General features: G+C 41.2%; 1 protein-coding gene across 1 annotated transcript; it reads left to right on the plus strand.

Moving 5' to 3' along the window:
• The first annotated feature begins 1,032 nt into the window (after nucleotides 1–1,032).
• Nucleotides 1,033–17,598, plus strand: LOC118215191 (lysyl oxidase homolog 1-like). The gene is made up of 7 exons (XM_035395674.1): nucleotides 1,033–2,673; nucleotides 6,230–6,338; nucleotides 8,038–8,175; nucleotides 13,644–13,800; nucleotides 14,490–14,585; nucleotides 14,708–14,823; nucleotides 15,185–17,598. The coding sequence occupies exons 1-7, from the start codon at nucleotides 1,467–1,469 to the stop codon at nucleotides 15,189–15,191; spliced, it is 1,830 nt and encodes a 609-aa protein (XP_035251565.1). The 5' UTR covers nucleotides 1,033–1,466; the 3' UTR covers nucleotides 15,192–17,598.
• The last annotated feature ends 6,685 nt before the right edge of the window (nucleotides 17,599–24,283 follow it).

Below are 24,283 nucleotides of genomic sequence, written 5' to 3' on the forward strand. Positions count from 1 at the left end.
TCAATGTAGTTAAAATGATTGCTTTCACATCTACCATGGTTTTTTATTCATATATATATATATATATATATATATATATAAAAATACACAGAAATATATAGTGACAGATACGTATAGCTGGGAAGCACAGATGTGGGAAAACACAAACATGACACAACAAATGTGCCTAATTTCAGCTTTTAAATCACCAAAATAGAGCTAGAATTGCTACAATAGCTCCTAAGCATAAACTCTTAAGCTTAATTGGAAACAGTTTTCTCGTAGAGATGATAAAATATGATGTAATCCTCATATCTAATGCAGCATTGGTTCATCCTTCTTTGAAATTTGGAACAGATTGGTAGTGGTGGCGGTGTGGGGGTAGGGGGAGTTTTGGGGTTTCTGTGGCAACACTGTGGTTCCAAAAATGACCTCAGCTCAGTTGCTAAACCACCAGTCAAGGCAGCCAGCTACAATCAACTAGATGCGAGTAACACACAAAGCAGGGGGTTGTTTTTTGCTCTAAAAACATGGGTTGTCAAGGGATAAGGCCACCTCTGTAGTTGTTTCTGGAGTATAGGATCAGGAAGCAGTGAATAGATGGGGAGGGAGGGTGGGGGTCCAAAGGAACTGTGCAGTCATGCTTCCATGGAACTTAATGAAAATGTGCTCTCTCTTTCTCTTTCTCCCTCCCCCACAACATAGTTCAGAAAATCTTATGCCATTTGAAAAATCCCCACAATGTTAAAATATCTGCTTTTCCTGTCTCTACATTTATTTGTTTTTTTTCTTTCTTTTTTTTCCACAACCATTTTCTGCAGTTCAATTTTGAAATGTTACACGATTGAAAGAATTACTCTGTTGAACCTTGACCATTAAAAGAAAGCCCACGGCCCCCACAAAGCTCCATGTTTGGCTGAAGAATGGAATTACAGGAAACTCTGGAGTGTTAGAAATCTGAGCACTTTTGCAGATGGGGGTGTTGACTCTGGAAAGCTTATAGAGGCATGCCTGTTACCATCCAGGAAACAGCTCTAGCACTAGGGCCATGTGGATTTGCTCAACAAAAAAAAATAAAAACTTTCTTTTCTACAGCCTGTTGTAAGCAATCAGATGGGCAGATAGACGCTCACACTCAAGTTGAGCAGGCACACCTACCCAGAGGTCTGAGAGCAATGCTCCAGCCACAAGCGCTACATCAAGGCAGACAGGCAGACGCAGGAATTTCCCTCAGCACTGGCACCGACAGCGTGGGCACACCTGCCAGGGAACTACATCTGGGAGCACTGAGCCTGCACGCCTCCTGGCCATAACTCTGCGAATGGACAGAACTGGCTCTGCGCACGCACACTGTACCGGCCAAAGGAGATTTATGAGGAGGATATCTTTCTCCTAGGATAGAACAGTCCACAAAATCGTAAGTGCTTCTGTGAAATCCGGCTCTTGGTGCTAACCGATTTGTGTGAGGCCCGGTTTTCAACGTGACCATGCTGCGCTCTGTTGTGGCGTGGTCAGCGTGGGTGCTGCTGGCTGCCAGCTGGACACATGTGGAGGCGCAGGGGCAGGATGCTAACGCTAACCCCTGGAGACAGATGATCCAGTGGGAGAATAATGGGCGGGTGTTCAGCCTGTTGAACAGCGGGGCTGAGTATGTCCCCGCTAGAGGCCAGGATCGGGACAGGAGTCACCGGGTGCTGCTGGCGGACACGCCTCCTCGTGCAGAACGCAGGCCCCAGGGCGGCAACGTGCGCCGGCAGGCGCCCCCCAGGAGCAGCTCTGAAACGGTGCGAGGTCAGACCAGACACCCCTTTGGATTTGGGCAGGTCCCAGACAACTGGCGCCAAGGTGTGCTGGGCACAGGAGATGCCAGCAGCCGCCTGCCGTCCTCTGGCACCCGTTACAGGCCGTCTACTGGTTCATCGTCATCATCCTCATCATCGTCATCATCATCGTCTTTCCCCCAACCTCCTTTCAGCGGGCCATCCTATGCACAGTACCCCTATCCACAACAGCCATCCTATCCTTTACCCTTTGATCCCAGCATTGGAGAAGGGCCTGGACCTGGCCTGGGGTACGAGCCTCCCTTCCAGAGGGGGACAGGATATTCAGGGGGCACAGGTGGAGGGTATGCAGGAGGAGGAGGAGGAGGTTACACTGGTGGGGGGTATGGGGGTGGCGGTTACACAGGAGGTGGATACAATGGAGGGGGTTATGCTGGTGGAGGATTAGGGCCAGTGATACCACAGTCACCATCGGACTATGGTGATGACAGTTACCGTTACTACCAACCGTATGGCCAGCCTTACCAGCCTGTTCAACCTGCACTGCCTGCGCAGCCTGCGCAGCCTGCCCAGCCTGCCCAGCCTGCCCAGCCCCCGTTTTCTGACAGCCTGGACCGCAGGTACACACACAGCCTGTACAACGAAGACACCTCAGGGCCTCTTCCAGACACCAACACAGCTGCTGCCGCCAATCCCGCCGCCCCTCCTGTGGACAGGGTGGGACCGGCAGCGCAGACGCCAGTGCGGAGCCCCCAGTACGAACAGTTTCCCCCCTTCAGAAGAGTGCAGCCGCAGCCTCAGCCACAGCCCCCCTTCGTGCCCGTTCAGTCTGGCAGAAGCCCCCAGGCACCCAACACAGCAACAGACAATCAGTACGTCAGTGTTGGGAGTGTGTACCGGCCGGAGCAACGAGGTGAGATATGGGCCATCCACCCAGTCCCGCACACATATGCACGCACGCACACACACACGCACACACACGCAGACACACACACACGCTCACACACACAATGAATCAGAAAACTGATACCAGCTTATGTATACCAGCTGTTTTCATGTATCTTTTTTTTTCTTCACATAAGTGACTTTTAGGTTTAGCTCTTGTGTCAACATCCCTTTTCTCGAAATGTTATTCTTGTGTTTGCGAATGGAATTTCAAATATGATTTCATTTGTGGTGTTTATAAAATTCGGGCAGCCAGAGGTTTTTACTTAGTCTCGCAGCAAACTTCAACGGCAGCGCCTCTCCTGTGCTGTCTAGGCAAACTGTAGAAGTAAACGTGCTGAGCAGCGTTGAGTGGAATGCACCTGGAACCACTGAGGTCAGCAGAGGCAGGCAATGTGAGCTGGACCCACGTGGCGAGCCACTTCCTAACATTTGCTGAAAGTCAGAGGAAATAAGATGCAGAGAGAGAGAAAAAAAAGATCTAAAAGTTCTCTGGCAGCCACTAACTGACCCAGGGGAGCATAAACTTCATTACTTCAAACGATTTGTTTTTGCAGCTGGAAGATGACATTGTTTCTGGATACTTGTTTCATTTGTTCACCTGTGTCTAAATGCAGACATACTGAAAAGAAAGTCCGTTAATCAAGTGCCAACTGTTTTATATAAACACTGGTATTTGTTTCACCATATTCGTGTAGTTAATGCTGCAGTTCTAGTCACATCTACTGTATATAATGTAGAGTATGTTGCATTTACGACTATGGTCCGGATCAGCCTGGTTTCCATGTGGAAAACGGTAATCATAGTGACCTCACTGCAGAGGCTGAATGAACACATTATGATGTTGGAACAAGGTGAAAGACTGGGAAACAGGGAAATGGGGAGCTGGGAGGTGGGGGGGGGGGGGGGGGGGGGGGGGGGTTGGTGGGCTTTCACACAGTGTGCAATATGCAGAGCATAGTAGTGGAAAGTTCCCGTAACATATGTGGTCCCACAGCTCAGGATAGGAAAAAATTCTCTACCGGGGGTAATATAAAAAAGAAATAAGAAAAACAGATCAATGAGATCCTTCTATTCTGATCTCCTGCCAAGAGCACAGATTTCCAAACATTTCTTAATGTGAAACACATTTTTCATATTTTCTCCCCCCTCCCCCCCACCTCACATTCCACTGATCAGCTCTGTTATTAAACTCTTAGTTAGAGGTTGGATGGAGTGGAATTGGAGGTTTTGGGTGGGTGGCGGGGGCGGTGAAGGGGGCAGGTGGAGGGAGGAACACCCATTTTATTTGTCTCTAAGTCGGCTCTGTGCAAAACACTTATTCATATCAAAGGAATTCAAGACATAAAGAGGTGACGCAACTGTCATCATGTGGGCGTTTCCAAGGGTTCCAGCTGCAGTGGGAACACATAGCCTGAGGTCATGGAATTTGCAACTTAAGATTCCAGGCACATCGCAAATAGTTATCTACCCGGCTACATATCGGCTTCTTTTATGTACTCTCTCCTCTTTATAAAGTGGACAAACACATTTCTGTGAGTCATTCCTATCCCATGTTGCAGCATACCATATTGCACAGGCTGGTTTGTAGATCTGATGTAAGATCACTTACCCTGACATGATCTTACAAAATCAAATTCATAGTACTGTACCTAAAAAATAGATTCATGACTAAGCATATTATTTTATATATGAATTACATTAAATAACCTCATATACAATGCAGGACCCGAGAAGCTATTTTTTTGTGAAATAACAGCTTTGTTGAGACCAGTCTTTTCCTACTGCAAGAGGCAGGAAGCTGCAGCTGGCAGAGGGCAGAGGACAGAGGGCACACAATGACATTTGGTGGTGAAGAGTGAAGGAACTGGAATGCTCCTGTATCCAGGAACGGCACCATTCCTCAGTGTTTTTCAGATCAGTCCCCGGGAAGCTTCCTCTGGACTGTACGTCTGCCAAGAGGCGAGGTGGAAAACAGGATGTGCGCACAGCTCAGTGAAAGGTGCAACCGTTACTAGAAACTGGTGGACGACCAAATTACAGTGACTTTGAGGGAACCAGAGGTGGCAGGGCTAGTCCATGACTTTGAAGGGAATGGAGGTCATGCTCGATTTTCTCTCTGCTAACAGAAATGCAACTATGCCTGGTGGTATACTGATTTCAAGCACAGTCTGAGTGATACTCAAAATTAAACAGCACTGACACATTTTAAGTAAAGGAGTGAAGCTGATGTTATTTTCAAAGACCTCACCTGATAAAGCCTTACCATTGCAATGAGGAGAAGCAATGCATTAGTTGAGGATCGAGGCTCAGTAGGTTCTCATCAATATTCATAAACCTTTTTCAGTTCAGCAAAGCAAATGGAATTATTCTCTTGTGCACTGTTGTCTACACAAAGTATCTTACAAATATTATTTGAAGAAGGCAGTTTGCAGTTTTGTACAGACTAAACAAAGCATTGTTTTATTGAATATGACATGCATAATCAGACAGATCGCATTAAGATAAAGTAATGGCTTTCATAACCCTTAACTTCACAACTTGTTTTACATCTCTTGTTTTGGTTGAAAGAGATAATTGTGTATAATTTAAAATGTTTAAACATTTTGTCCCCTTTAAAATTGTAGGTATGACTTCCTTTGGCATTAACTCTGGCAAAATAGATTTGCTTTTTTATTTGTTTTCGTGTTTTTCTAACAGTGCTGGTTGAATGCCCAGTTTTAAAACAGCAGGCAAGTGAGGTCATTCTCTCTCTCTCTCTCTCTCTCTCTCTCTCTCGCTCACTCACTCACTCACACTCGCTCACTCTCTCTCACACTCACTCACTCTCACTCACTCTCTCACTCTCTCACTCTCACTCTCACTCTGAACAATCCAGCTCTTGAGTTTTCTAAATTATCAGATATTTTAGCTGTAGCATGCTAGCTAATGTGTGTTAAGCGAATACCAATTAGGTGTTTTCTGCAGTTAGGTCCTTAGCAAGACTATCCTTTTGATGCTAGGAAACAGCCAGTTTAATTATCCAAAAGGAGCAAGAAACGCAAACCTTATTCCATTCACTCCCCCCCCCCCCCCCACCCTCCACCCACCTACAAACACATACACACCCATCCCTCCCCACCCACCTACAAACACATACACACCCACCCCTCCCCACCCAGTCCAAGCCCATGAGAGTAAAAAGTCTCTTACAGGACTATGACTCCAAGGTCATGTTGATGATAATCTGGAATTTGCCAAAATGAGGGAGTCCAGATTGAGAACATTGATAACTCTGAGGCATACTTATTGTAACCCCTGCAGCTCAAAAATAAAAAAATAATTCTGAGATGCCAAATATTTTTAAATAAACTGTAAATGAATTTAAAAGCTCTTGATCAATCAGATACTTTGTCATATGTAGCCATTTTCTATATTAGAAATGCATTATTACAAAATCAAGTAAGACAGTAAGGTACAGTAAGGACAACTTCAGTGGAAAGAAAATATATTGATTTAATCTGAGCTCTTTTATGTTTCCCTAGGCTTGCCTGATCTGGTTCCCGACCCAAACTATGTCCAGGCCTCTACTTATGTCCAGCGGGCCCATCTCTACTCCCTTCGCTGTGCAGCTGAAGAGAAATGTTTGGCCAGGTGAGGTTCCTACTTATTTACAAAGGATGGCTTTAATTTGCTATGTATGTGTTTTGACTCCCGAATGTTTTTCTACCCTCCCTCATGCAGATGATCAGTTTGGCACATTTGTTAAAGGCAGAGCAAAACCCTGAATTTAAAAATGTTAGTTATGTACTGGATTTGAGAAAATATCAGTCAATTTTTGCATATTAACCACTTAAATGTTACTAAATCGATGATCAAATTGCATTTAAAGTATATCTTAGCAGGTCCAGAGTACATCCTGGTTACCTTGAGGGAACGGTGCTTGCTCTTTATGTGCTGTGCCTGTGGAGAAATAGTTCAGAGTGTTCTGTTAGTACCGTTGCTTCTCCACATTGTTCCCAGTGTAGTCTCAGCAGAAACCTCTGTCCATCCTTTCAGTAAAGTGGTGATACCGGGCCCTCCCAGAGCAATTTTACAGTCAGCTGCCCTGATGGCTCTTGTGTACACCCTAATATCTCCAACAAAGTAATTCCTCACAGACCTCTCATATCCTGGCAGTATATCACAGTAATTGCAGACAGATGGCTTGATGTGATTCACTGCTATCTGCAAAGTCAACAACTGTTGAGAGATGAATTGCACACAGTCACAGTCACTAGGTGTCATTCTGAAGAGTGCTTGCATCCTGCTGTTTTTGTCATAAGTCGCAAGTGAATGTTTCCTTTATCTGGCCGTATGGTGCATTTGAGCAGATATTGGTGATGTTTACAGACTGCCAAGCAAACAGGCGCCTAAAACTAAAGAAAGTTTGAATGGGTCTAACTGTTTTCAATGGTCTATTTAAACTGTGGCAGAACACATAGACAAATATTCATATGGTATGCATTTCTAAAATTGCTAAGATCTATTGTTTACCCAGTTAATTGAATGACATTTGTTTTTGAATTTTCATTATATACTTATGTTAGGTTATTTGTATCATTATAATGATTATATAGGGTTCTTTCTAGAAATGTGGATCAAGTGGTGTGCATGGTTGGAAGGGGGGTTTGTTTGATGGAGGGGGCTGTGGGTCTTTTACAATTTTTACAATATGGAAGTCCATTTCCTGCATTTCCATGACTTCTGAAATGTGAAATAACCAACAGAATCCATAATTAGTTATCCAATAATTTCAGCATATTTGGGAAATCTATTACTCTCTCAGTACCGGGCGACATAGCTCAGGAGGTAAGACCGATTGTCTGGCAGTCGGAGGGTTGCCGGTTCAAACCCCGCCCTGGGCATGTCGAAGTGTCCTTGAGCAAGACACCTAACCCCTAACTGCTCTGGCGAATGAGAGGCATCAATTGTAAAGCGCTTTGGATAAAAGCGCTATATAAATGCAGTCCATTTACCATTTACCAGTTCACACATCCTTAAAGTTCACACTGTACCATGCTAATAAGAAACATAATTATAATGTAAATATAACAAATTGACAAATATTGAATAAATTAATTCACAGACACGCACATTCAATGCATCTCAAAAAAATGACTTAAAGAAATGGAGTTCAATAGAACAATAACTATTTCCTATGACTAATTATGTGAAAGAAATACCCAAGTAATCTTAATATATTTCACTGATTCACAGCAACTCACTGCTGTGCCCTTTCCATACCATTTTGGAAAAAAAGCTTGATTCTGGAGTTGCTGCCATTTTGACAATTTACCTTGTCTCCACACAGCTCTGCCTATGGATCTGAGGCAACAGATTACGACGTGAGGGTCCTTCTGCGTTTCCCACAAAGGGTTAAAAACCAAGGAACAGCCGACTTCCTGCCAAACCGCCCTCGTCATACCTGGGAATGGCACAGCTGCCATCAGTGAGTATTTCACAGTGTGGTTCTAATTTTATCATCAGTGAGTATTTCACAGTGTGGTTCTAATTTTATCATCAGTGAGTATTGCACAGTGTGGTTCTAATGGTACCATCAGTGAGTATTTCACAGTGTGGTTCTAATGGTACCATCAGTGAGTATTTCACAGTGTGGTTCTAATTTTATCATCAGTGAGTATTTCACAGTGTGGTTCTAATTTTATCATCAGTGAGTATTTCACAGTGTGGTTCTAATGGTACCATCAGTGAGTATTTCACAGTGTGGTTCTAATTTTATCATCAGTGAGTATTTCACAGTGTGGTTCTGATGGTATCATCAGTGAGTATTGCAGTGTGGCTCTAATTGTATCATCAAATGAGTGCTGCCCAGTGTGGTTGTGATTGTATCACGAGTACCGAACAGTGTGGTTCTAATTGTATCATCAGTGAGTACTGCACAGTGTAATTCTGATTGTATCACGAGTGAGTACAGCACAGGGTAGTTCTAATTGTGTCATCAGTGAGTATTGCACAGTGTGGTTCTGAAGGAAGTTGTACAATAGTGGAGGTGTCAAAGAATTGTGGGGTTTTTTTTACCTCTTTTTTCTCGAAAGACCCAGCGAAACTCTTTTCTACCTAGAAATGACAATAACAAAGGAGAAATTCATTGTATCTTATCACTTAAGAAGTGTACAACACCATTTTTACCAGTCTGATTAAAAACAATGGCAGAATCATTACCATTATGCAGTAAAATCACCATATTAAATACATCTCTAATATTAAGTAGTCTTTTCTAAACTTATTTTGAAGGTTAAACAAAATGTTGTTCCCCAGGAACTGTTTACAGTTAAGTACAGATCATTCTCAAATGTATTCTTATTGGCTGGTGATTGGTTATCTAGTGTATTTACAGCGTAAAAGAATGTGAGCCCCATGTCTAGCTGCATTAAGCTGCGAGTAAATTTTCTATCGAGGTCCATGGTGTCAGTCGGCATTTTTTTCCCCTTTCATTTTAATGTTTTATTGAATTAATTACATTAATTCATTTGTGTGTCCACTGCCCAGATGCGCTTGCATCCCGCATGCTGTCACTGAGCCCAGCATATGAACATCTGGCACTTAGACTCTGTGCGAAGCATGCGTATGCTGTCGTAATCACAGCGAGAATGTCACCCAGTTGACCGTGAACGGGCAGCGCAAAAAAGCACAGGTTGACGTCAGTGAGCGTCCCTTCACTCACTCTCAGGGGACCCCACAACGTAGGGAAATGCAGCACAGGAACTGAACACACTTCCTCTCTCATCCCTGGCTCACCCAGGAGCTCCAGGCCGTATTTGATGGCACTCTCAAGGGTCAGTGGAGTACAGTACCTTTTCTCTCACCTGGGAGTGGCATAGTGGGATCCACATGCATTAGAGCCCCAGCGTAGAGATGACCTTTCACATAAAAAAATAAAAGCTAACACAAACTCCCAGTGCATGATCCAGATCTTCACAATACCTCGATTGTCCCACATCACTCTTCGGCATGTTCCACCAGATGCTTCATAATGGAGTTCCACAGTATAAATGAGGCAGTGTCCTGCTTTCCCCTCTATTACGTAGCTTGTACGTTGGCCATGTTGTTTCAGTATATTGATATTCCACAAACTCTTGGTAGACTAGGGCAGATTTCTTGCACATTAAGGTTCTGCTCTATTAAATTATTTTTAAATTGGGATGACAGGTATACCATTGCGTCAAGTTATGCCTTGACAGGGTGACATGCCCCATACCTGTACAGCACTGAGAGTTTGTAACTTTTCAGGGTTTCCCACTGAAATAACCACAATGACCACAGAGTCTTAGCCCTTAAAAACATTTAATTTCTCTACCTGTACCAAATTTTGGGGATTTTGCATTTCCTCTTCTTCTTCTTCCTGCCGATTACATCATCACACATGCTCCAGGCCCATTTGACATTTAGCTACACAAGCCAATAAATACATTGGATAAACACACAAAATGGACATATATAGAAGTCCACACGTTAAAAAAAGAACATTTGCACCCCTGGTGGCTACTTTACAAGTAGCTCCCTGGTTAGCTCACTTGCCCATGGGACATTTGGACGAGTGACAGGCATGGGTTCATATCATCCCTTCGGACAAGGTTTTAACTCATTACATGGGCTTGCTTGCTAGCTAATAATTGCCTAAAATATTTTAACTATTGCTTTTGCAACTGCATAATCTTTGTGGGAAATGCATATTTCTGAAAGCCAAATAAAATACATCCAGATTTTAGACAATTTTGTTTTAGTCATTTTAGCTACTTTGCTAACGGATTGACAGACCGAGTATATAACATTAGTACAGATGGATCCAAAATGAATCACCAAAATCTGCATTGTGATTCGGTCTGGTATGTAACGTTATCGCAGTCATATGGACACAGCAAAAGATAATGACTTAATGGCAGGTATATCAATTATCTTAATTAGGATGGTCAAATTCACCACTGTGACTGTACTGTTAACTACTTTTTAACTAGGTTACTGTAGCTACAAAATGTACAAGTTCTTGTATATTTGCAACTTAAAATACATACTGATTGTAAAATTTATACTGCACATACATACATGCATACATATGTATGGGGGGTGGGTGACAGAGAGATAACTAAATACAAATAAAAAAACAGACATATTGAGGCCAATCAGATATTTATCTGAATCTTTCAAACCAATTCAGACATATGTTTGCCTCAATAATGTACTGTATGCTTGTAAACACAGGGCCAAGTTACTTGAAATAATTTAGAAAACATTGGGTAGCATTGCTTTGGAATACAGCCATTATTGTTTCTTGTAACTTGGTTAATTTTGATATCGATACTTCTAATAGCAAGCCTAGATTTTTCAAGTTTGAATTAATGACTTATAGACCGTGCTTTGTACCTTGCCATGTTTGTACATTGAAAATGTGTTTTTCTTTAGTAGTAGTGGAGATATTTCCATAAAAGGGCAAGAATGATTAAGTAGTAGTTAATTGCTTCAATGACCTTTCACCCTTGCAGTCAAAGGCCATAGCTGTTGTTTGTGCAGGTGCTGCATGGGAGTTTCCCGGGCTTCCTGTTGCCTTGGTGGCAGTTTATAGTGTGCAAATGTCAAGCTTCTGCCAAACTACCCCTGGTCAGGGCTTTCATTTTTTCTTATTGCATACAGTCCAGCATAAGTGTGGAGTCACCTGGATTTGATCTTTTATAGTAGGGGAAATTACTAATGAAAATTAAAACAGATGGATTGGGCTTTTTTAGATCAGAGTTACAAGACATTATTTTCTTCTTTAATCCAGTCAGTCCCCTTCTAGCCTACAATTATAGTCTAATGAGAGAGATGCAGAGGTGAGACACCAGGGTTCTTCTAGACCTGCAGTGCCACTTGTGTTTTGCTCTCAGTGTCCCCTTCATCAAAAACGAACTAAGAATCGCTCATCTTGCATCTAAAATGTCTTCTAAAGAAACATTTCTTTCCCTCATAAGTGCATCTTCATCAGGTATTGTGGTGACTTTGCCCATGCCTTCCACCCTGTCCAGAGCAGAAATTTGTCACACAGATGACTGGTGTACTTTTCATCACCCCACTGGTAGAAGAGTGAATATGCTGTTCTACCTTACACCATAAAGTCAACCTGGGGAAAAGGAACATGCGAGCAAGGTCCCGCTGGATAGGTACAAATCTGTGAGGAAACAAGGCCCATTTAGCACAGCATACGCTGTGTGTGTGGCCATCTGCAATTAATATTGTTTCAAATAATAACTTTCTGAGGTTCCTTCTATGAAAAAGTACCTTTATATAGTTTCATACTGCTATCCACTAGCTTCCTCAGTTAATGCACCATCAAAGTCCGCCCATTAAAATGAGGCTGAAAGCAGACATTATTCGCACAGAAGGGTTTTTCTGACTCAACGCACTCCAACGCTTACTTCACCTGCATTACATTTCCTGAAAAAAAAAAACTACAAAAATAGTTTTCGGGAACACTTAGTGAGCCCAAATGCCACATTCATTGCGTGAGCCTTCCTGCAAATTAGACCTTTAATGTCACTGATGGCTTTCAATAAAAATCAAGAGAGATTTATTTTGATAATTATGACTCAATGAAGACGGCCAGCAGGATGAATGGCTCAGTAATTCACTTTAGTTCATTGCTTTTTATGCGTTAAAAGCTTTGTTCACAGATCATCTGACATCTGCTATGGGAAATGCAGCTTGGCTCAAATTCAAGACCATTAGCCCTGTAGTCAAAACTGAAGACAAACTCAGGGGGATTGACTAAGGTGTTATTTATTTATTAATTTAAATTTTTTAATTTTTTTTAACTATAATTTTTATTATAGTTTATTATAGCTCAGGAGGTAAGACCGATTGTCTGGCAGTCGGAGGGTTGCCAGTTCAAACCCCGCCCTGGGCGTGTCGTGTCCTTGAGCAAGACACCTAACTCCTAACTGCTCTGGCAAATGAGAGGCATCAATTGTAAAGCGCTTTGGATAAAAGCGCTATATAAATGCAGTCCATTTACCATTATAGTTACTGTGTTGCTATGATTTTAAAGTGACATTTCTATCACAATAGTAAAAAAAGATATTTTACTGGAGAATTGAATGCACTTCACTCTCATTTTTATAAAACATGGTTTTGTAAATTGACCAATAATAAAAAAAATCACCTGAAATATCTGCAAACAGCAAACAGTGCATAAAGTTTGTCATGCACAATAAAGTATTATGCGCTTGGATGCAATGACAATTGCTTTCCCCCTGACATTCTCAGGCACTTGGTCTCAATCTCTCAGTTGCTGTTGTAAATGATCACTGAGGGTATTCATTTATAAACCTGAGATTGTGCGCTCTCATAGTATTCTGGAGAAATAGTGAAAAGCAACAAAGCATTCCAAAATAGCAAAAATTGTATTCACAGATACGCACGCACACGCACAGACACAAACACTGGTCTCGCAGTAGTGATTAAGCCCATGCAAATTTCACGAGACATTAATTATGCCCTCTTACCTCATTAGAGTGCTAATGTCTTGATTCATCATTACATTATTGTTGCTATTAATTAAAATGTACTCTCCACTGGAACTTAACATGTTCCATTAAACTGCACTGATGCTGGAAATAAGTTATGAGAAGTAGAGCTTTTGAGACATACGGGTGCTGAAAGTATATATTTAAGCAGTAGTCTTTACTCGGTTTCATTTTACAGCGGTATAGTTAGCTTGAAAATCTTTGTTTTTCAGCAAAACACAATTTAGTGGGAGATATAGTTCCATGAAAAAGAAGAACATCATACAGACAGTCAGACATGGTGGTGGTTGTGTGATGGTGTGGGGGTGCTTTGATGTCTGAGGACATTAAGAAAATTCTTAAGGGGAATGTCCGGTCATCTGCCTTTCTCTGCCTTTAACCCCCTCTCCCTCTCCTCCAGACACTACCACAGCATGGATGAATTTAGCAGTTATGACCTCTTGGAAATCAGTACAGGGCGGAAGGTGGCGGAGGGACACAAGGCCAGCTTCTGCCTGGAGGATACCACCTGTGACTTTGGGCACCTCAAGCGCTATGCCTGCACATCGCACACTCAGGTACAGCACGCGCCTACGATAACAGCTCGCTGAGAGATCGAGGTTAATTTCTGGAAATATCCATCCTTGATGTTTTTCATCTCTAAACAAAATCCTGAATAATTTGTGACTGTTATCAGAAATCATGTCTGTCATATTATGACAAGTACAGATGCTCCTCTGAGCTATCCTAAACCAACCAATATCCTAAACCAACACCGTTTTAAAGAATATTAACCATTTATTGATTGCAATCAATAGCCTCATTTTTATACAGACTACTCCAAATTCATAGCTCATAAAACCAACAGTAAATAGGATCACAGTATAACATTAGTTTTTACTACACATCAGCATTCCGAGCGACACGTTTTATTTTACCGGTTTGATTTTGTCCTGATCCTTCTTCATATTAAAAGTGTTCATTCCCCTGAATTGCATTTAGCACCCATTTGGCTAATTCTACTTGTATTTCAAGTTTTTTTTATCAGTGGTAAATATGAATCTCACCTTTGTGTGCCAGTGAACATATTTCTAATTTCCTAGCCAATCCATAACTCAGGTTGTACTGTATTTATGCCTTGTTTTCTTTATTGATCAGTTTATTTACACAAGCAAATGATTTCTTTTTAAAACACCTGCATTTTATTTATGTTTTTTTAATTAACATGTGTATGTAAATAGATGTTAATGTCAACATGTATTTTCAGGGCCTGAGTCCAGGTTGCTATGATACATACAATGCTGATATTGATTGCCAGTGGATTGACATCACAGATGTTCAGCCAGGAAACTACATACTTAAGGTGATGCCCTGTTGATTGTTAACTGATCCTTTAATGATTTGATGTGAAAGGTAACTGAGTGAGAGCTGTACAGTATTTCAAGAAGAGCATACGGAAGAATCAAGTCCTAATTTGTGTTTCAGCTCAAAGTGAACCCCAAGTACACTGTGCTGGAGTCAGACTTCACCAACAATGTGGTCAGGTGTAATGTACATTACACAGGTCGCTTTGCCACGACCACAAACTGCAAGATCACCCAGTGAGTACAGAACATTGACCTGCCTGCTGTGACTGTCTTTTAGACAAAGGAGTGCTTATTATTATTATTACTATTAAATTTACATTACCTTTAGGCATCTAGCCTAACAGGCACTCTTACATTAGTGCTAACGTAAAGGTTTAGGCAATAAGCCATACTGATTCAAAGTCATCCGGTTCTCATCGGATAGTAGTCAATACATAGTCTTGCAACATTAAGTTAGATGCCGTAATAGGTGCCGGGGGGAAGTAAGAAATGTTGCATTATTAGGAAGTAAATGGTTTAGGGGTATGACTAGTAGGGATGAACTGATGATTTTGGCATGCAGTTTTATGTTGTGTTTTCTGTGTCCATTCTAAAGGTCCTGATGAGACTCCTGGAGCTGGTACCTATCAATGGGTGTCCAGGGGAATGTAAATGGAATTCTTCTTTTCTTTTCTTTTGTTACCAATTCATGACCCCACTGAGAGCCAGCATTCCACCAGCACTGGTGACAATATGGAATAATTACACAAGCACAAGCCGAGACTTATTGCAGATCATCAGAGATCCAAGAGTCTGTGACATCCCCCCCACCCCCCTCCCTCTCCCCACCACTTTTTTTTTTTTCCTCTGTTCCTTAGAGTGGATGAGGGGAAGTCCCCAGCAAATATCCTGGAGATTTTGAAAGAGGAGCATAACTGGGCTCGGTGACCTTCTGCTCTGGCGTTGCCCTGTTCGGCATTAAATAAGGTGTGACAGGGAGCGGTGCTGCAATTTCAGGTCCCGCATGAGTAAAGGTTCACCTACAGTCCAGCACATAAACTCTGGAAGTATTCCACTGGTATTCATCGACATTCTTGGAATGCAGGACACTGATGACCAATGACTGCAATGGACCATCATAGATACTTTTTTTTTTGCTGTTGTTTTCGTGCAGTTGTCTAATTTGCCTCTTTATGCCTGCTTAAAAGGAGGACCTCTAGGCAATTACTAACATGATGTAAAAATGTAAAAAGGCTACCAAGTCCTTTAGCCTTGTACTACTGTAAGAGGAATCCCTGCATCTTTCTCTCATTTGACCTATAACCAAATTACTGAGCAGTCAAGGTTATATGAGTGCCTACACAATTTACCATACCATACAGTTTGACATAAACACAATTACAATGCATTTAAGCTGAATTGTATTCTAAGTTTTTAAGATATCAACACTGGACAGATGTCAGGTTGGTGATCTTAATAATGCAATAATGTACATAATTTCCCCAATGATGCATAAGTTTATTTAAAAAATGCATTTGTTTTGTCTTTGTTAGGTTTCTTCTTTTCGTAATGAAAAAAGGTCTATTGTACTGTCTGAATTGTTGCTGTATTTGTAAAATACCATATGTCTTCTATCACAGATCCAATGAATAATATGTTACACAATTATATGTGCAGCAGATGGTTATTGTGAAACTACTGCCACAAATCATGAAAATGTCAGTTAGTCTCGTGTAAGCCTGGCTCGTAAATTTACAAAACTCCAGAATACTGTATCTACCTACCTCTAAAAAATTAGCTATTGTTCCAGTTTAAAGTAAACCCTAGCAAAGCTTTTGGTTGGGTGCACAACACATTTATAGGGTTACGTTTACACCACCTGGTAAAAGTGACCCAATTCTGATGTTTTGCTCACATGTGGCACAGATCGGATATGTACTATGAATCAGTAAACAGGAAAAAAGCACATGGAAGCGGATATTTTCAGATCCATTTTGGGCCACATTCATGTGGAAATAAATCCGATCGGATCTGCCAACGCGACGGTCATCTAAACGCGTAGATCGGAATTTCCCGCTTCATTTCGATTTGCACTTCATCCAAAATGCGATATTCTCATACTTTTGAATGATGCGTATCATATGCACAACCGCTCTCCACAGGTAATGCTAAATGTCAAAAGAAGCAGGACGAAGGCTCAGTCCACTGGCGGAAATCAAGGTTACGTCCTTTTAAGTGTGAGGGGCGAAAGAGTCAGTATAGACCAAAATACAGGGGATAATGTTCCTTGTGGACGTAAGAGGCTTTGAAAAGCAACAAGATTGAATTATTATTTTTTTCTCATTTTGTGTCCACGGTAGATGGCAATATGGTCGTGGTGGCGTGGTTGTTTACTTTTGAATCGGTAACCAAACCTTTGTGAGCGCATGGGGGTTGTTTCTAGTGTAAACCATGTGAGCATAGATGGTCCCTTTAAAAAATAGTTGTCAACAGGCAGAACTGGGCATCAAGACATGCGGTGTAAACGTAGCTAAAGTGAGCCTCGTATGGGTTAGTGTTTGGTGCATCCAACTACACACTTTGTTTTGGATTCATATCCAGACACTGTTTCTGCTGAACTTGCTGAACTGCTCAAATGACATTTGAGGTCTGTTGAACGCAAAAGGTAAATGACTTCTATGGTGAATTAATGCAGACAAGACCTTGTGTATTGTATCCAGTTTATATACCATATTACACACTAACTAATTTAGTATTTTACATTGACTGTGCCATCCTTAAACATGGTTTCTTTACTGTCGGGTGATTCTCCAGGTTGCAGACCTACCACAACAAAAGGACAGTAAGATTGGAGGATGCTGTTGCAGCACCAGTGTTTGTCTACTCTCATTGATAATATCAGGTGTGATCAACCAAACACAGCTGTTAAAATGTATAATTTGTGTGTATGTCTTTTAAATACCTTTATGTCTTGAATACGTGTCGAAAGTGGCATATTTTCAAATAAAAATAACATAATTACATTTAAAAGCATGTCAAAGTGCTGTTTTCAAGAAGGATGCAATGTGCAGTGTAGTGTAGTGCTGATGTGTAGTTTTATTGTGTTTTGTTTTTTTTTGGTCATGGTGTATCATTTTTAGTATAAGCCGCAGTTCAAGCAGGGCAGAAATATAATGAACTGACTTGTTGGAAAGGTGGCATCCTACGACAGTGCCACATCGAAAGTCATTAAGCTCCTCAGTATGACCCATTCTACTGCCAGTGTTTGTCAATGGAGATTACGTGCCAGTAAGCTTGATTTTATGTGCCCGTTAGCAATCGGTGTGGCTGAAATAGCCGAAACCACAAATGAAAGTCCACATACTTTTGGAAATGTAGTGTATGTTCATATTTGAAAGCTGGCTTTAGATTGCTCAAAGTGTAGGTGCTCTATCGATAAGCGGAGATGCTTACCGAAGTCCGGCAACAAGTGACATCATTAAATCATTCCTGCCCATGAACTACCATCTTGCCATGCTCAATTATCCAGAAACCTTGGAATCTGTTGGGGTGAGAACCAACAGGCAGTAGGTAGCACTGCTCTTAATGGAAGCACTTTATGGAACACGGAGTCATGAAGTCAAACATGGCTAATCCCTCCATCCCACTTCCACCACACTCCCCAATGCCAGGGCAAAGCTCAACTAATTCTGGGCCATGTGCCAGTGTTCCTGATTATGCAGTAATTATAGAATAAGAGTCATCAGAAAATCGATTCAAATGGGCTTTGTGTTTGGATCACATGATATATAGATTTTGGGATGTGCAGCTGGATAGACAGAAAACCAGCCGAGGCAAATGAACAGACAAACCAATGGATGGCAAATGGACTGATGGATCTTTGAAACTTCTGAAAACAGCAGGAAAGAGAGAATGTTTTGACTTATGGGGAAAACTGCTGTCAGTACTGTGCGGGATCTAAGATTTTTATAGAAACAACTGTCTTTTTACCGAAACCTGACCTCAAGTTCACACTGTATTATATATACTGACACATAGACACCCCATTAAACATGCCGTAGAACATTTATCAGACTTGTGTCACCATAAATTACGGAAGGGCCAAATTCAGGGAACCCTTAGGCTCAAGGAGATACAAAACTAATTTGGCACATGCAATGTGGTTATGCTGAAAACTAATAAATATATTTCAGTCATCACTTCTGTGTGACCCAAATACTGAGCATTCCTGTTTTAATCAGAGACTCTGAAGTGTTTACCCATAACATTTGAGTTGCAGTCCCTTTTTCTACAAAATTACAGCAACTTTCCTCGAATAAAGAGAGAAACAAGCTTCAAGCGTCATGCATTTTGTATAGACACACAGCATGTTTCCCTTTTGATGTTTCAAGAGTTTTTTGGATGACCATAGTGCCAGTGTTGTAAAAGTCTGATATCAGGTTCACAAGCGGGTTGCAGATAAATCTGCCAACTTACATTTTGCGAGAAAAAAACTGACAGAGCTCTCCAGAACTTACTCTGTGATTACATTTTTAGAAATGTACCAGTGTTTTGGATCCAGTTACCGTTTTACCCCTTGCTAGGTATGGCAGCAATGAATCAGCAGAGATTTGCTGATTCTCGAGATGAAACATTCAAGGGGCCAGGGTTAAAAGAGGACCAGAAAAAGAAATGGAGTGTGCCGAGTGTAAACATTCAGAGTCGTTTCGATGAACGACTTTGCACCAAATGCAATATCACATTCTAAAAATATCTACGCAAAACTATTCCTGTTGCTTCCAATCATGCTGACAGACACAAGAACATGAGGACTTTGGACTGTTTGTCCTTATTTATAACACCCAGTATCTATCTATGTATCTAGATCAGGGGTGTCCAATCTTATTAGTCAAAGCAACTAATATATGCAAGACAAAACTTCAGGTTTCAACCTGAAAATGCTAAAGAAATCTTCCAGAATAAGTTCACTTACGGTATATGTTATTAGTTGTACATGCAGAGGATTTTTGTAAAGGAAGGAGCTGTTATATCGTATGTATTACATGCCTGGACAGTGACAAGTTGCAGAAAAGTACCTCATTTCTGCTGAAGAGCAACACCAATGTCTGCAGCACTGAGATACTGTGACACCAAATCAAGGTAGGAGTTCATCTGTGCTGCCTGGCAAGTTAATTAAATGAATGGAGAATGAATAAAGACCTGCCACAGTCATCAAGAAAGAAAAAAAAACCTACAGTGTGAAAAGCTCTATATGCCTGCTAGAAAGACAGTGCCAGACAGTGCCAGACAAAGATAGAGCAGGAGACAGAGAGTGAGAAATAAATAAAGTGAAACTGTACATAGCAGTGTAAGTAAAATGTAGAGGCGTACACAAATTAGAGAACATACAACACACTGTTCTACACAGAGCTGCAGTCTCCAGCTCATTCGTTTTCCTGGCCCATCCTGCACATGAAGTATGCTGGGGTGCAGCGTGGTGTATATATCCGAGTCAACATGCCTCACATCTGCACTATTCTGATGTATCAGAAGCAATGTGTGTGAGAAGAGGCAGGATTGCAGACCACACTGTGTGGACTCATCACATGCTTGAATAAACCACCTGGCAGTTAAAACAGCTCTGGCTTCCTCTGGAACATCTGCCTGGTTTTGGTTAGTCTGCCATAAAGAGGCGCTCCTCTGAGGACCTCACTCTGCTGCTTTCAGCGCGCATTCATTTTAAGAAGTATGCAAACAGCCCTTTCCTTTACATCCCAAGGCATTCGCTGAGCTTCTATGCAGGGTGATAAATTCTCATTAAGGCTCTTCTTTGAAACGCGAAAACCGGAGGCAGGATATTCATGTTTATAGCCCCAGACAACTGGAACAAATGCCTGTGTTTTTTCCAAAGGAAGATAACAAACCACCCTCCCCCCCGTTAATCCAGCTCACTTGTTCTACGGCCTGTTGGCAGATGTCAGTTCAGTTGGGAATTGCGATGAAGTCAGCAGAAAGGATCACGTGGCCTCTTCACAGAAATGTTTGTGTTCCCTGACAGGGCCATTTGTTTACTTCAGTTTTTGACAGATTTGCTGTTCCCATTTCCTCCAGAGCTAACAGGATGATTCCCACCTATTGTTTCCGCGTGATGTCATCCTCTTGTGACCCCGGCATCCTTGCTGTAACTGGATACAGGCATCCGGCTGAATCCCGGCCAGCTTACTGCTATGTCACACTCGCCCCGGAGGTCCAAAATGATGCTTTGCCTATTTGTTCTAAGAGATTTTATATTAAAGCAGAATACTGACACTGCTGTGAAGCATTCAGGACCATAGCTATCTGTATGTAATAAGTAGTTAACTTCAAAAATGTAGCTGCAAAGTCCTCCTAAGCACATTTAGTCAATTGACCTCTAAGCATATCTATTAAGAGCAATCTTAATAGGATCTTCTTCTACAAAATATCTTCTTGTGTAAAACTGTGTTCCAAGTGTTATCAATTTGGAGAAACCAGGAATTCTTTCTGGCAGAGTGTAAGACATTCTAACACATGAGACTTATTGTCAGGTATTGTCAAGAGAGGCATATCTATGAGATAAAAGTCTATAGTCCAATACATTAAATAAGACAGAACAGAGTTAATAGATGGTCATATTTTGACTATTAAATAACACTGAGTGCTGATTAATCAGACACTGGGGCAACACTGTTTTAGGACGTTACATTAATTTGCATTACTTATTTAGCTGATTAGTTGCTGCCTTCAGCTATGCAAGTTACCCTGCATAAAATTTTCCATATCTCAATTTGCACAGCTGAAAATTTACTGAAGCAATTAAGCTCAAAGTTCAGGAGTGTGTTCAGGAGTGTAACAATGGTGGTTTGTCTGGGATTTGAACCTGCAATCCTCTGATTGAGGTCATGGATCTGGTCAGGGTGAAGAATAATGTTCAAGGAATAGCAAGAATGAATAAAAAGGGGTACAAAAACAGCAAGAGCAAGTGAGGAGACCCTTAACACCAGGATAAATCTGAAACCACCCCCCACTAAAGCAGTTGCACCAGCACAGAAACCCCACAGTTAATCTGAGTGACATTGGGTCAGAGATCCAAGTTTACGTCTAGTCAATTACCCACAACCTCACTACAGAGAGACCAAGAAGGGGAGTCAGAAAACAGCCCAGACAGGTCTCTGTGGGTTTTAATAGCCCATGGGTTTTAATAGCCCATTTATAGCCACAAGCCTCTGTACAGCAGTGCTCTATGCATGCCTCTGTTCAGCTAAGCTTAATATTAAAAAGAGTGGCCCCTGTGTCAAGCATGTCCTTCTGCACAACACTCATCTTGTGCAAGTCTGACTGCCTATGGTGACAAGCCTTGTTTACTGTAGAAATTATTTTTTGTTTGCCATGGCAACTGCTGCCATAGCACAGAAATGACGAGGAGGAAGGGGTGGGCGGGGGCGAGGAGGGGGAACAGTTGGGTCAAAAGTTGAAGCCAACATGTTTGAGAAATGGCTGTTGACTTTAGGTTGTATATGTAACATTCAGGGAGTTGTTCTCTCCTGACCACACCCTCATACCACCCTTTAAATTTCCAATGCTGCCAAGATGAACTCAATGGTAAATGAGGATCACATTACACCAAGCCAAAAACTAGAATGCTCCATTTTGTTTGTCGGCAATGCAACTTGCAAGGAGTGAAAGAGCCTTCATGAAAATGTTAGACTGGAGGAACAGAATTTTGAGAAAGATTTTCTTCCGCATGTGGTTTGCATTAAATGTGGAACTTGGACACTGCAACGATTGTTTTTGGTCCCTGAACTAGTTCAGAGTTACTTCATTGTGAAGCCAATTACTCTCCACTATGGTTTGGTATACCGTTATAAAACAAACAACGCAACAAATAAGCACAGTCTAAGCTGCTCTGGTACACAACCAAAAGTATTTAAATCTACCCAACAACTCAATCTCATTGGAATGTATTTTACCTTTTAATATTGTCTCAACGTTTATAGAAACCCATAACATTGGAGTTATGCTTTAATTCTAACTCTTCAGCACAGACTAAAAAGTATAGAAATTTCATCTGCTGTCAGGCAGGACACTCTTTGGAAGATTCACCACTGTTCCAAGTGTTCTCACTTTGGAGATAATAGTTTAGTGAAGTCCCAAAGCCTAAAAAATGGCTTTGTAACTCTTTCCCTTTTCCTAATATTAAATTTAGTCTAGAAATGTGAAACCATTTATTGTGACAAATATGCAATAATAGAGGAAATTAGGAAGGGGTTTCACAGCACTTAATTTTGTGTGTGATCTGATTTGACAATTTCAAGTATATAGATATAAAGTTGTACAGGAGAGCTGGTCAGTCCATAAGGCAGAGGTTTGTATCCCTGAGGTTCTACAGAATGTGATGATTTTAATTTGAGCTGAATTTGATGAGATTGGTGAATAATGGCTGCCGTGCATCACCCAGGTGCATTGCTGGTGTTTGAGGTGAGTAGCTTCAATACAAAACATTATGAGATCATTAGATAAAGAGCTAAATATATGTTCAATCCTTTACTATTAGATAGTGAGCTTGTTCTTATTCTAAACATTTATCTTTGTGTTTATTAACATGTGTTCAGTCAAATCGTCACATCACCACTTTCCTAATGCACACTTAGCTAGCATTAACTAGGCTGTGGTGCTTGGTTGCTAGGCAACTGTGCGTGCTTAAAAGTCCACTCATGTTAGTAAATGGGAGAAAAAAGAATATTTTAATTGCTGCATAAATTGGCAAACATGAGATTTTTTTTTTCCGTTCATCAAACTTTAAAGCTAAATTCTGAATATGCAAAGAATGTGAAAATTGTTTGCTTGTTTTTTTTTAATGTTCACAGTAATGTTCACGCTTACAGTGTGAGCTTATATTACAGCTTAATTTCATCCATGAAAGTTCTCAGTGATTCTATCACATTCCAGTTAGGAAAGCACACAGCTGGCAAAGGGAAGAGCATAGATAAATCAATTTAAAGTGCTTTAAATTTGATATAGAATGAGGCACCATCTCTGAGGATGTCAACAGTAAAATTGTTCTGAAGAATTATCTTCATTTTTTCTTTATTATTTTTCTATTTATGAACTAGAAAAGCAAACAGAAGGCACACCCACAATATTGTTGATAATTTGTCTGAACGTTCTCCTGTTCATTTGATGTGCAGATCGGCAGAGATCCTTAAGTTTGGGCATCTGGGGAAATCTAGAATAAAAAGGGTTTGCAGTGCATACTTTCAAAGTGAGAGAAATTGCTCAGCCATAATTTTAATTTCCAACCAAAACAATACTGCCACCTACAGGTAAAAAATAATATTGTGTAGTCCAGGGATACTGAAATCAGGCCCTTGAAACCAGTAGTACAGCTGCTTTTTATTTCTACTCAATATTTAACTGATCCCTAGTGTATGGCTTAGTACAGGGTTAGGCAACCCTGAAGTGTCAGTGAGTTTTCTGGTTTCGTTCCATCCGCAAGAGTTTAATCCAGGTTTGCACAACAAAGGCCGATCCATTTCAAGACTGCGTAAACTATTTAATTAGCTCGATCGTCAATCAGTCTTGATCTGACATTTGTATAAGCACCTGCTACGCCCACAGACTGTAAGTGTATCCTAAAGATTTTACTGTGCTCAACTGCAGGATTGAGACCACTGTAGTTTATACTGTAGAATTGTTAGAAAACTAAAACAAAGGTAAT

This window comes from Anguilla anguilla, chromosome 16 (assembly GCF_013347855.1).
Source record: "Anguilla anguilla isolate fAngAng1 chromosome 16, fAngAng1.pri, whole genome shotgun sequence".
Classification (NCBI taxonomy): domain Eukaryota; kingdom Metazoa; phylum Chordata; class Actinopteri; order Anguilliformes; family Anguillidae; genus Anguilla; species Anguilla anguilla.